At 39.8% G+C, this 14088-nt stretch overlaps 1 protein-coding gene across 2 annotated transcripts in view; it reads left to right on the top strand.

The window, feature by feature from the left end:
• The first annotated feature begins 210 nt into the window (after positions 1-210).
• The window catches only part of mtor (mechanistic target of rapamycin kinase), a 79157-nt gene continuing 65279 nt past the window's right edge, over positions 211-14088 (top strand). Inside the window, exons 1-19 of one of the 2 annotated variants that reach the window (XM_060881901.1) lie at positions 211-336; positions 838-922; positions 1187-1338; positions 1892-2000; positions 2331-2563; positions 3023-3223; positions 3752-3886; positions 4033-4308; positions 4727-4835; positions 5115-5298; positions 5447-5575; positions 6132-6376; positions 6554-6769; positions 7437-7642; positions 8059-8181; positions 8471-8554; positions 8981-9073; positions 9974-10108; positions 11046-11175. In XM_060881901.1, coding sequence (XP_060737884.1) covers positions 1219-1338; positions 1892-2000; positions 2331-2563; positions 3023-3223; positions 3752-3886; positions 4033-4308; positions 4727-4835; positions 5115-5298; positions 5447-5575; positions 6132-6376; positions 6554-6769; positions 7437-7642; positions 8059-8181; positions 8471-8554; positions 8981-9073; positions 9974-10108; positions 11046-11175 — 2728 coding nt within the window. In that variant the 5' untranslated portion in view covers positions 211-336; positions 838-922; positions 1187-1218. The remainder of the gene's footprint in view (positions 337-837; positions 923-1186; positions 1339-1891; positions 2001-2330; positions 2564-3022; positions 3224-3751; positions 3887-4032; positions 4309-4726; positions 4836-5114; positions 5299-5446; positions 5576-6131; positions 6377-6553; positions 6770-7436; positions 7643-8058; positions 8182-8470; positions 8555-8980; positions 9074-9973; positions 10109-11045; positions 11176-14088) is intronic. The other variant, XM_060881900.1, reaches the window with a different exon arrangement.

Consider the following 14088-nt stretch of genomic DNA (forward strand, 5'->3'; position numbering starts at 1 on the left):
CTAGGTGTATTAAAATCTTTAACTTTAGTAGTATTTTCAGGCAGAAAAACGAGGTGTTTATTTGCAGTATTTGACTACTTTTTTGAATAACTGAATAACCTTCATGTTTTCAGACGACGGTCATTGGACAAATCCACCGCTAAGTCAACACTGTTCTCTAACGACTTCCTTCGTCGTTTTTCGGGTTCACACAAGTTTATTGGTTGACCCGGCTGTCAATCATTCTCAAACTTTCAGCCCATTAGTCAATTCAGTGTTGCTGCTTAACCCCGCCCCGGTATTCCTCTGCAGGCTTCCCCTGCGAGGAGAATATCTCCAGAGGAAAACATAATAAAAGTAAGATATGCAACTTATTCCGTTGTCGCTTTTCATATGTCATTGATTCAGACACAAATACATTTATACACGCCGTGTTAACCTCGCTGAAAGGGTTTCTACATAACCAGCAGTCAATGTGCATCCTCTTGCTAACCGCGAATTACGCTAAGCTAGTTAGCATACATGTTTGTGGCTAGTCTTTGCTCAGGTTTATAAAAACGCCGGTGATGAATTTGACGCTTAGAGATTCCTCTACACGTCCTTTTGCATATATACGTGTTTTACTGTTTTGTAAATACTCTGTGTAACGCTGCTGCACAGTTTAGCTGAGCCTAGCTAGCATCTGAACTAATAACAATATGAGAATGACAGCGTGATGCATAAGAAAGTTGCAGCTACACTGGCAGTGTTTACATTTAGCAACAATGCAAACTTAACACGAAGGTGTAACTGTTGTATCTGTATATAACATGCTTTTAAGAGCACCACGTTATTAGAGTAACATTTCTTGCTTTGCAGAAATCTTTCAAACCTTCCCAGTGACGTGTCAACTGAACCATAACAAGAATATAATAATCACATATAAGGTACAGAGTCATTCAAGGTTTGTGGTTAGTTTCCTTCTGAAGGTTCTCTCAATATAATATTAATATATATATATATATATATATATATCAATATATAATCAATAGAAAATATCAATTCCATTTATTCTTAGTCTAGAATTAAGCATGGATGTCAGATATTATTGCCACAATACAAAATTTCTTTCTGTTGGCTTGTTGAACGAAGTGCTTTTATCATTAGTCGTTTGATTATGAGGTGGATCTTTGGTGAGAGTGAATAAAAATGTCTGCATGGGTTGCAGAGGCTGCGGCTCGTGGCACCGCTGTCCCCAGGATGTCCGGCACAGGTACAGTGCTGCAGCAATTCGTGAGTGGTCTTAAGAGCCGGAATGAGGACACGCGTGCCAAAGCTGCTAAGGACCTTCAGCATTATGTGACCACAGAACTGAGAGAAGTATTCAACGTCATACAGCTTTATCTCACTTACTCACTCACTCACTCACACTCACTCTCAAACTCACTCTGTCACTCACTCACACTCTCACTCTCAAACTCACTCTGTCACTCACTCACACTCTCAAACTCACTCATTCACTCACTCACACTCTCACTCTCAAACTCATTCATTCACTCACTCACTCACTCATTCTCAAACTCACCCTGTCACTCACTCACTCTCACTCACTAAGTGCTACAGAAAAGTTCTTGTCTTAGATGATTATATGATGTTTTTTGCATTATTGAATCAAAAAAGATCACAAGTTTTTTGTGTAAAAAAAAAAATTTCACAAAAAAACTTGAAAGCAAATTACCAAAGCGTTTTGTTTCATGCTGCTGACCTTTGTGTAGTACTGTATATCTTATCTCCATATATCTCCACAGTATGTTATTTTAAATGTTTTTTTTTCTATGAAATATCATATATGTATCTTATTTTCCAACATTTTTGTGTTTAATGTGGACTTGAGCGCACACTAATTCTTGCATGTATATTGTTTCCCTTAAAGCTGAGCCAAGAAGAAGCCACCACTTTTTACGATGAGTTAAACCACCACATATTCGAGCTGGTCTCCAGCTCGGATGTGAATGAGAAAAAAGGAGGTATTCTTGCCATAGGTATGTCGAGCTTACCTGAATTATTTTTTTAATGACTATAGGTAGATTGTCAAGCAAATCTTAGGTTCCTTATGAAATCATTTTGTCTTGTAACAGTAACATTTAATGGAACTATAACTTAGCAATTGTTTGTTAACTCTTGTACATTAAGATTTATTACATTTGCACAGAATAGGGCATTATTATTATTATTATTATTAATATTATTATTATTAATATTATTACACGTAGGCCTCTTATTCACATGATAACCAAATTTGAACATTTTGAGCATGAACCATTACCAGTGCAGTTCTAATAATTTCTTTGTCAATGTACCATCCTGTTCAGTGAGCTTGATCGGAGTGGAAGGAGGCAATGCCACCCGGATCAGCCGATTTGCCAACTACCTGCGTAACCTCCTGCCTTCCAGTGACTCGGTAGTCATGGAGATGGCCTCCAAAGCCATGGGGCACCTATCTATGGCAGGAGACACCTTCACTGCAGAGTACGTGGAGTTTGAGGTGAAGCGGGCTCTGGAGTGGCTTGGAGCGGACAGGAACGAGGGCCGGCGCCACGCAGCGGTAGGTGAAAAATACTGGACTGACCCAATCTCGAATGTTTATTTATGCATGTTCACAAGGAGTAACTGATCAACTAGTATATTAACATTTAGAATTAAAATGTGACCTTTATTAGCTTACAAGAAAGATCAATTTCTTTCATCATATTTTCACTTTATTTATACTTCACATTACTCACAATGTCATTTGACTAACTGTTAATAATTGTGGCAGTGGCATTTAGCCCATGCTTTGAGCTGTGCATCATTAATCTTCGTAAGATACACAACACTGGTCTCAGCACAATCGTTTGAGTAGGTAGTGACACACTGAGCTGTACACCAAATGCTCAGTTTGTACACCCATGGCCCTCAAAAGCTAGCACACCAACATAGTGCGGCTTCACATCACTCTTACAGCTTAGCTCTCGTTACGTGATGGAACGAGAACCTCATATTAACTTTGTTTTTTCATTTGCAGGTGCTAGTGTTGCGGGAACTGGCCGTCAGTGCACCCACGTTCTTCTTTCAACAAGTTCAACCGTTCTTTGACAACATCTTCTATGCAGTGTGGGACTCTAAGCAGGCTATACGTGAGGGAGCAGTGTCCGCTCTCAGAGCCTGTCTCATCCTCACCACACAGAGAGAGACCAAGGAAATGCAGAAACCTCAGTGGTACAAGGTGAGCTCTCACCACTCCACAGGGCATGGTGGAAGAGTACATTTCTATAATACACTGCTTGGATTTTTGGGGGTGTGACTTTATAGAGACCACTAAAGTGATAAGGTGGATTTGTTTGGAATTGCGTTTCAGCTAATTCCAGTCCATTTAAAGATTGAATGAGAATTTTCCCCATTTGTATCTAAGGACTGTTGCTCTTGCTGTTTATTTTATAATGTTTGTTTTCTTTCTTTAAACCTGTCTCCTGCTCTGTTTCCACTTTCATTGACTTGCAACTTTAAATAAAGCACATTGAAATAAATGAACTAGGATTAAGGGTGTGAAATATTGAGCAAGCTAATAAAGCACCTGCCATTTGGTTTCAACAGCAAACCTAATAATAAAAGGAAGCTAAAATAGGTTTGGTAAATGATTTTACCAAGAAAATGCAAACATTTACACTGTAAAGTGTATACATGGTTGTATGTTAACTCTTTAGATTTTACAGGTGTTTAAATAAATTCCGTTTCGGATAATTCTGGTCCATAGCAAACCTTCGAAGAAGCAGAGAAAGGGTTTGATGAGACGTTGGCTAAAGAGAAAGGCATGAACAAGGATGACAGATGCCATGGTGCCCTGCTGATTCTGAATGAGCTGGTTCGCATCAGCAGCATGGAGGGCGAGGTATTTGTCTGAAATTCCTCTTAGTTATATTACAAATCATAGTTTAGTATTGTGCATAAAAGTCCATGTCTGTCATCTTATGTCATCTACTCTTCATTTCTAACTCACCGTTCTCACACACTGCGAATTTTACCTCTCTTCTTTAGCGTTTGCGGGAAGACATGGATGAAATCACGCAGCAGCAGCTGGTTCATGATAAGTACTGCAAAGAGTTGATGGCCTTTGGGGCCAAGCCACGTCATATCACACCCTTCACCAGCTTCCAGTCGGTGCAGCCTCCCCAATCCAATGCCTTGCTTGGGCTCCTGGGTTACAGCAGCCAACAGTGTTTCCTCAGCTTCGGTGCTGTGCCCGTTCCCTCTAAGAGCACGCTGGTGGAGAGCCGTTACTGTCGTGAGCTGATGGAGGAGCGCTTTGATCAAGTGCGTTCACGTTCACACAGAAATCACCTTGTCACGTTGCCATAACATTAAGCATCAGCATCCCATCACCAATCTCTCTATTCTGTCTCTTAAAGTGAATCAGACACTGTTTGTCATACTGTTTAGAAACTGCTAAATAAAACCTCGTCTCTCCTGAAGACTTTATTTGGCGATAATTTTGGCGATGGTTAATATAAACCTATGCTATGAATAACAGCTGGAACTATTGTCCGAGCCATTCTGTTACCAATCATAATTGCAAATTCATCAATGAGTGAATAAAAGAGCCTTAACTATGTACGCCGAATGATTATTATCCAGATTCTGCCCCTTCTCGTCTTATTTTCTGCATTTTGTCCTCAAAGACAGACTTTCCTGTATGTCACTTGTTTTACATGCTCACTTGCTGTTTTATCAGGTGTGCCGTTGGGTGCTGAAGTACAGGACCACTAAAAATCCTCTCATCCAGATGACTATCCTCAATCTATTGCCTCGTCTCGCAGCCTTCCAGCCCCATACCTTCACAGGTATTGAACTTGATTACTCTAAGAAATCTCTCTAATGTTATGTTTTATTATTCAAAACAGTGACTAGCACTGGTTTACAATTAGGATTAAGTTGGAAGTATCTGATACCAAAGCTTCCTTTCTGTGAGTGTATAAAGCAGAGCTGTAATTCTAAATCCATGTCCATAAAGTTTACAGGGCGTCCTGCAATATATATTGATCTGGTGCCAATGACGATGGATGTTAAGGCTGTCAGTAGAGTTAGCTTTTAGTATCATATCTTTAAATCTCTGGTTTTAGATCAGTATTTGTCCGACACGATGAGTCACCTGCTGGGCTGTCTGAAAAAAGAGAAAGAGCGCACAGCAGCATTCCAGGCCCTCGGGCTATTAGTGGTGGCCGTGAGGACTGAGATTCAGCCCTACCTTTCCAAGATCCTCGAGATTATTAAAGCAGCCCTGCCACCGAAGGACTTTGCACATAAGTAAGAACTGTTAAACTCCCCTCTACGATGTCTACTTTTTAAGGATTTTATTTTTATTTGACTTTTCTGCTTAGGCTAGGAAAGAGTAAATGACATTATATTGTGAAAACGGCATATGCGAACCCTTACCCTTGTCTTATTCTTTCAGGAGACAGAAGACCATGCAAGTAGACGCCACCGTCTTCACCTGTATCAGCATGCTGTCTAGAGCTATGGGACCCAGTATTCATCAAGATATCAAGGAGCTTCTAGAGCCGATGTTAGCTGTTGGACTTAGGTAATAATCACAGTGAATCGCCATAAAATCAACTTATGCAGTCCATCATGCAAGAATCCCTAATGACCAAGAATAGTCAATGTCTCTCTCACACTGACTGTTGGTTGGCACATGCATGGATGAAAGTTTTATTTCTGTCTAGTTAGTATTAGCTAGTTGCTAGTAAACACATTTGGATACTTTGGCTGTTTTAGAACTACACTACAGTGTTATAATCACTTACAGATGATTACGGCTGTATTTGTGATCTGAACAAAGTAGATTTTATTGTTCTAGTTTTGTAAGTGATACCTGATGAAAAATTATCAAAGCCCAAAAAAACAAAGACATAAATCTTTGATTTTTAAACGATATTGTATGACATTACAATGACACTAGAAAACTTTACTGAAATAAATAATTTTTTAATTAATTATGACACTCATAACTCATGATGTGTAAATGATGACGTTTTTCTGAACATCATACTTTAAACATGTATTAATGCTATTTGTCCTCAACTGAGTATTATGTACTGTATGATGCTGACTGCAGTTCTCTCTGTCCTCTGTCCTAGCCCTGCTCTGACAGCCGTACTGTACGACCTGAGCCGACAAATCCCTCAACTTAAGAAAGATATCCAGGACGGATTGCTTAAGATGCTGTCACTGGTGCTGATGCACAAGCCACTACGGCACCCTGGCATGCCCAAAGGCCTTGCACACCAGCTGGCCTCACCCAGCCTCACCAACATCCCTGAGGCCAGTGATGTGGGCAGCATTACACTAGCTCTGCGCACCCTGGGCAGCTTTGAGTTTGAGGGTAGAACATGTTTCTCATATCCATTAAACCATAAATGTTCTCACAATAGTAGTCAGAAGGAAATGATGCAACTTTGGTAGTACATTACCATAGTCCACTGAAAATAAACCACATGAAAAAGGCTTAATTTGTGAAATCAGCCAGCATTAACTTATCTTATCTCTTGCTTTGTTTTAGGTCATTCATTAACACAGTTTGTGCGGCACTGTGCCGACCATTTTCTGAACAGCGAGCACAAAGAAATCCGCATGGAGGCAGCACGAACTTGCTCACGTCTCCTCACTCCTTCCATCCACCTTATCAGTGGGCACGGCCACGTGGTCAGCCAGACGGCTGTGCAGGTGGTAGCTGACGTCCTCAGCAAACTGCTGGTAGTAGGCATCACAGATCCAGGTGGGAAAGGCTTTAATTGTAGCTGTAGGTTACTCTGTTGTTAACAGCAGAGTTGTAGGGCAAAGTAAATTTCTTTTTTTTTTTTTAAATTAGATCATTATACCTAATGTATGCCCAGATTAAGAAAGAAAGGACAGACATGCCACTTTACTGCTCCAGACTTAGGGTCATACGCCTGAATACTCTTGTTTAAAAAGAAAAGGTCTGAATTAAATTAGATTTGAAGATTTAAAAATAGAGTGGAAAAAGGAACTACAACAGGAAATTAAGAAATGCCTTAGTGGTAATCAGGAATGTGACAGTATACGGAAATCTAAAATTCCTGTAGTTGTTGTAGTTTCTATGATGAATTTAATGTCACGAAAACATCCAGTAAAATGATTTTTATACTGTTGGCTTCGAATGGTTCTGTTAGCACAACTTTCGATCCTACTGGTCTTTTTTTTTTTCTTCAGTGCCCAAAAATTTAGTAATGTCTTACTAAAGCTTTTTTCTGTCATTAATCCTTTTAGTTTTGAAAATTTGGCTGTATTTGCAGTGTATTAAGGAGGCGTGTTACTCCTCTTTGAAAATGAGTTTTCAGCATATGACCGTTCTACCCTGGAATTTTCAGTGCTTCATTTCTGGCTTATCACTTACTCTGTTTCCCATTTCACAATTTTTCCAGATCCCGACATTCGTTACTGTGTGTTGGCGTCCCTGGACGAACGCTTCGACGCCCACCTGGCACAAGCCGAGAACCTGCAGGCTCTTTTTGTGGCACTGAATGATGAAGTGTTTGAGATTCGAGAGCTGGCCATCTGTACAATCGGCCGCCTCAGCAGCATGAACCCAGCCTTTGTCATGCCCTTTCTGCGGAAGATGCTCATTCAGGTAGCGAATCTTGTTTTAAATAAACCCTACTTTGTGTGATTCTGTCTTTCACTGTTCTGAAATGAGGTACTAACACGTTAACGCATTCATTTAAACACCACTCATACTTTGCGGAAGGCATGTTGAAAAGTTTTTGTTATTGGTGTGTAGTTTTTTGAGCTGCCAGCAGATGGGGTTATGGTTCAACTAACTTTATGCCAGCGACGAATATTATGGCAACTTAGTTGCGGTAACATAGTGTGCTTCTTTTTCATTTCCCCATACTGACTTAGGTGGTATTATGCCCTCGACCTGTAAGGTAATCATGATATGAATTAGGAGCATACTTCACATATGGATAATGCTTATAGTAACACAGACATTTGGATTATTGTCATGGTAACATACTGTCCTCCTTTCTCATTGCTCTTTTTCAGATCTTGACTGAGCTGGAGCACAGCGGTGTTGGCCGGAACAAAGAGCAGAGCGCTCGCATGCTCGGCCATCTCGTGTCCAATGCCCCCCGGCTCATCAGGCCCTACATGGAGCCCATTCTCAAAGTATAATCATTTAACATGTACCACACTATACCAATATTGTGATAACTGTTTATTTATGTATATTTTTCTAGCTATTATACTGGACTGGTTTAAACATTAATGTGATATAATTTCTTGCCTTTCACCATGAAGGTTATACTAAGTGAGTGTGTGTGTGTCTGTGTGTATTTTCCATATTTTTTGTATAGTTAGATATAGATCAAAGTATTGCTCACTGAAACTTTCTGTTGTTCGATTTGATATTATTTATGAATGAGCTAACTCAATTTTACGATTGCTTTCCATATAGGCACTCATCCTAAAGCTGAAGGATCCAGACCCTAACCCTGGTGTAGTCATTAGCGTCCTCGCTACCATTGGGGAGTTGGCTCAGGTATGGACCTTTCACTGCTTGCTGACCCTGTGACCTGTCACGCTATGTAAATGATCCCATATGCTGTACTGATCAGGTGAGCTACTGTATGTAGCAGGGGCACGAGGACATCAGGATTAGAGTTGTAATTGTACAGATGATTCAGACAGACATGTAGGAGAGTAACGGTGAGGAAGAGGAGGTTTAAGAGAATTGGGAGAGTAGTCCTTGTTTGTGGTTGACAAAACAATATGTAATGTCTGCAATCTAAGGGTTTGAGGAGTAAACATGTATTAAGTAAAGTAATTTCTCCTGAATTCCATTATGATTTTTAAACCTGTTGAAGGCATAGTTTTTTGGAAAAATTTTAAAAGTAATCTCTTGCTTGTAACTGACCGAGTGTGTATGTGTGTGTGTGTGTGTGTGTGTGCTCCTTTATGGTGGCAGGTGAGTGGTCTGGAGATGAGAAAGTGGATGGATGAGCTTTTCCCCATCATCATGGACATGCTTCAGGACTCATCCTCCTTGGCCAAAAGACAGGTATGCTTAGGGTTTGGAACAGTTTTAAACCGATGATACAGCAGAATCTGCCATTTGTTTCAGAATGACATTAAACAGTGGGAAATCAGTTTCAGGTTCATTCACTTTTTTTCTTTGTAATTGTTTCATTTGTGCTGTGAAGCTATTTATATACGCAGGTCGACATATTCTTAATTCGCACTAAATTAAACAGTGCTGTTAGTCACGGCATGCTTATTATGAGTGGTATATTGCTTTCCCCCACTTCTCACCTCTCCGTGGCAGAGCTCCCATTGTAAAGCTTGGCCAAATAACTAAACCGCATTTAGCTGTTGCTTGGCACCAACTTCAGAGCAGGGAAACTGTAGCAGTTAACATAACTATGATAAGGTCCAGTTCCCACATTAATAACTTTCTCTACTAAAGCAGTCACAGGCGTCATAAAGCCAAGGTGATTTAAGTGAGTTTGGGTTTTTTGAAGGAAAACACAAGCCAAAGAGAAAAAAAAAAAAACCCTCACTTCTTACTTACGTCTTTTGGTTTCTCTGTGAGTTTCTTTGTATAAACAAAAAACGATCATAAATACTCACCTAATAGTTCTTTCTAGAATTTATTTGCTTGTTGTCTGGTGTGTGCTTTAAGAAATAAAAGGTATTGAGGCATGCAGGTAAAGGAAAATCAATGCTGTTTTTGCTACCACATCCTAAAGTGATTTTATTCCTCTTAAAGCACATTTTTGTAGCAAAGTCATCATGTTCTGCTTTTAATCCACTTATGGTTACATATAATGCTGTATGTTCGTGAGGCAGTTTTGTTCCCTTTGTCACTTTTGTTGTAACTGTTTTTTTCCTCTCACTTGAAAGTAATCAGCTTCTCACATAACCATGCAGTAATCTTCATCACATTTTTGTTACCCACCAGGTGGCGCTGTGGACACTGGGCCAGCAGGTGGCCAGTACGGGCTATGTGGTGGAACCTTACAGGAAGTATCCCTCTTTGCTGGAGGTGCTACTCAACTTCCTAAAAACAGAGCAGAACCAGGGCATCAGGCGAGAGGTGAGAAATGCATGCGAGAAATGGCAATTACTGAAAACCAGCGACCTTGAAAAAGTAGCTTCTTGTGAAAATATCCTGGGGGTTTTTCTGATACTGATCTAATTGATCTGCTACAACTGGATTAATATCTGTTTTGAAATTATTTATACTGGTATCGTATTAAAAAAAAGGTCTACAGTGCTGAATGTGCTTGTGAACACACACACACACACACACACACACACACACACACACACTCACACATACCTCTCCCAGTGTGTTAATCAGTCCAAACATCCATTGTAAACAAGACCTTTTTACCTTTATAAAATTCCACCTAGCAACTCTGTTAGAACCCTTGATGACCCTCATTAACGTTTTTTTGCCACTCTGGTGGTGGGACAAACTGCTCGAGATTCTGATTGGTGTCAAAAAACATGTTGCGTTATTAGTACACTTAACTTTTACGTTAATATCTAAGATGAAGCTTTAAGACGATACTTTAATTAAACAATACATACAATAACACTGTTATTACAATAGCACTTTCCTTTCACTATTTCACCTAACACTTTTATTTCATTATCCAAAATAACAGTCTATTTTTACTTAAGTATATCTCTAGAATGCTCTTTGTTGATAATCTAGTATATATATCTAGAATATATTGTATACTGTTATCTAGAATAACCCAACAGGAGTTCGCTTAACTTTTACTTCTCATGTCTTAACTATGATTATGTATTTATACCACTCAAGCAGAATCCTTCTCCCATTCTTCACTTTGTAGCAATCCCTCATTACTAAAATAAAGTGCTGTATGTCAGCATTATACATTACATATACCTGAAACTCCTGATTCGTAGTGTAACACGAGTAGAACGAGTAGTTCAGATACAGCACGTTGTAATGTCGAGGGAAATCGGCTTTGTTTTGAAACGCTGCTTTTCTTTCCCAGGCCATCCGTGTGCTAGGCCTTCTCGGCGCCCTGGACCCCTATAAGCATAAGGTCAACATTGGCATGATTGACCAATCACGCGATGCTTCTGCTGTGAGTCTGTCAGAATCAAAGTCCAGTCAAGACTCAGGTAAACACAGCTTTAGGTACAGCTTAAGCTGCATTTAAAAAAGCCCAATTCCATAGGAATGCTGTTCTTAATAGTTAACACAAGCTAGTAGTTGATTTGATCGGGCATCTTAGTGGTGCTTTCCCAACACTGTAGGCTCCTGTATTGGTATTGTGCGTAATCCGGTCATGTTCGTATCCTGAAAAGCTTACGTGTGCTTGTAACAACATTTTGTAAACTATGCACCTTTATATTGACACAATAATAGAATAATACACACTGATTACTCTCTTCGCTGTTTTAAGCTCTTTTTTATGTAGGCCTTAGGTACATTCATTCATTTAGGTGGCTAGGTTCTTGTTCGAAGCTTAAGAAAATTCTACGCATTGTCACTTCACCAGGTGCAGAACATGACACGCACGCAACCAACATGTCCCAACATCTATACCACAAATCATTGTAATTCAGCTAACTGGCATCTTAGCTCTTTGGTCTTTAACAAGAAACTTCAGGTTCTTTCCCCCCAGAACATTTCAAAAAGCCGGACCACAGAAGTGTGGAGTTAAAAGCTTTTTCTGAAAGCCGTTATGTAAATACTAGTGAAGGGCTACATTAATCAACTGCGCTGTAGATTTGCAGAAAACTACGCAAATGTTTTCCATGTTTTGTGATGGAACATTCAGTTTATCGCTTGTCAGACGAGGAGCATAGCTTAGAGCTTACACACGATGGGTGACACTAGACATTGCTGTGGTTGGCAAGTTGCTCTTTAAGGGCCAGATTTAGAGTTGATAAATTAAGTTTGAAAGCTATGTCAATATTTACACAGGGAAGATTTTCCTGATCCAGATCCAGACTTGCACATGTGCTGTAGTTAATTGGTTGAGTGCCCCATTAAAATCATGAAAATGACCTTTGTGTAGTTCACACGTTTTCTTGAGTTGAGGCATAAAAATCACGTCTAGACCACACAACCACATTTTTCAAGCAAAAAAACAGTTGGGGTTAAACCTGAAAATAATTATGTAGATAGATAATTGTACTGACTTCAAGTATCTGTGGTTTGAAGGATAAGCTGAGCTCCTCTTATGGCTCAAGTTAATCAATGAAAAAATAAATGTCTTTCTTTAATCCAGATCCAAAAAAATCCAGATCACAGAAGTGCAGAGATACGTTTTAGTGTGTTTACAGAATGAAAATCAACTTCATATTCAAGAAAATAAATACACATAACTGATAGATGACTCGTTTCATACTCCACCCCGCGAGCGCATCTCACGCAACTGTCTTAATACATAGCATATACGTGTCTGTTGTTCTATATGAGGTCTGAATAAAGCTGTGTGCAATCTTTATTCTCTATCACTTCCTTACTACGCGTGCCTAACACAGCTCTGGATACGGCCCAAAGCACTTCACTCTGTCTTCTTGTGGTGTAGAGAGCTAATGGTTTTAACAGTGGGGCTACATAAAGGAGCAGGAAGTAGGAGATATCTCCCCTCAGAGAGATAGGGTTTCAGTAAAGGGCAGTGTCTGGGGCACTCTTTCAGCATGTGCTGCTGCTGCTACTGCCTGGAATACTGCTTTTAAAATGCTCACACTTTTCCCTCATATTTGAAAGTCTGTGCACTGGCTGCTCTCCACATTTCAGAGAGGAGCCATGTGAAATAAGAACGAATGTGAGTTATGTCAGGTCTACTGCTGAGAGAAGGAAGAATGCACTCAGTGATGGCTCTGATGGTTACAGAGCCAAGCTACACCTGGGAAGAAGTGTCTTCTGAAAGATCTTTTAAACGTGCAGGCTTTATATATTGCTCGACTTCATCTGCCCGATCTGAGAAATAAAACTAGATGATTGAATATATTACACTTTTATCTTACTGGTGGTTTAAATATCCAGCCAACAGCACTCAAGATGGGCTAAAGAACATTAAATACACATCTGTTGTAGCTGTTGTATTAATAATCAACTGTAGAGAATTCAAATGAAACAAACAAACAAAAATTATCATTGGGTTTCAAATTAAAAAATGTTTATTTTAGGAATTCAATTTTTTTTTTTTAATTCCCTTACTTAGTAATTTAAATAAAGGCTTGGAAATCTATTTTGTAATATTTTTTAATCAATGTAATTATTTGTAATTGTTCGTTTGTCCCTCATACAAGTGTTTTGCAGTAATTTCAGGACAGAGTACATCGTATGATATTATATCATAGAGAGATATTTCTCTCTTTCTCTTTCTTGTGCTTTATCATATAGTAAGCGCTTAGATCAGTCTCTGCTATTGCTTCAATGTATTGGCTTGATTGGTAGATGTTTGTAGGGCTCTGCTATTTTCTTTGCTTCCATATTGTATTTCATTGCCTTTTGTCATCATCCTTCTGTTTCCACCATTTCATTGGCCACATCAAACTTTCTTCCACCGTTTTTTTGGCACCCTGGAGTCTAATATTCTAACCTCAGTGAAAACTGAGCACCTGCGATCCTCTAACTCCAATTTTACTAACTTTCCCATCAGCCAGACACAACACTGTTCACGCCAACATCAAACGCCTCAGTGATTTTTAAAGGGCACTGTGTGTTGTGTGTGGGAAATGCATGAGGAGATGAAGTCATAGAAGCATACAAGCACTTATTTAACGTGCACACGAGGCCAGGCTGACATTTATACAACCGCAGGAAGCATCAGCCGCAAACCGCACCACCTCTTGGGTTGCACCGTCGTGAAGGCGCAAACCCCTTCTCAGCGTCCACTTTATCCCCCATGCAAGAGCAGGAGCATTCACAGATCGCTCAGAGCGCACAGCCTGTGCAGATTTATTACTGCCTTAGCTGAAGGTAATGAGGTTTAGGGTAACATTTATTGCAGTGCCTAAGGCTGCCACTCACAAGCCATTGAGCTGAAGTGTCTCCATCACGTCAGACGCGCGAAT

Source organism: Tachysurus vachellii, chromosome 11 (assembly GCF_030014155.1).
Source record: "Tachysurus vachellii isolate PV-2020 chromosome 11, HZAU_Pvac_v1, whole genome shotgun sequence".
NCBI classification, from domain to species: Eukaryota; Metazoa; Chordata; class Actinopteri; order Siluriformes; family Bagridae; genus Tachysurus; species Tachysurus vachellii.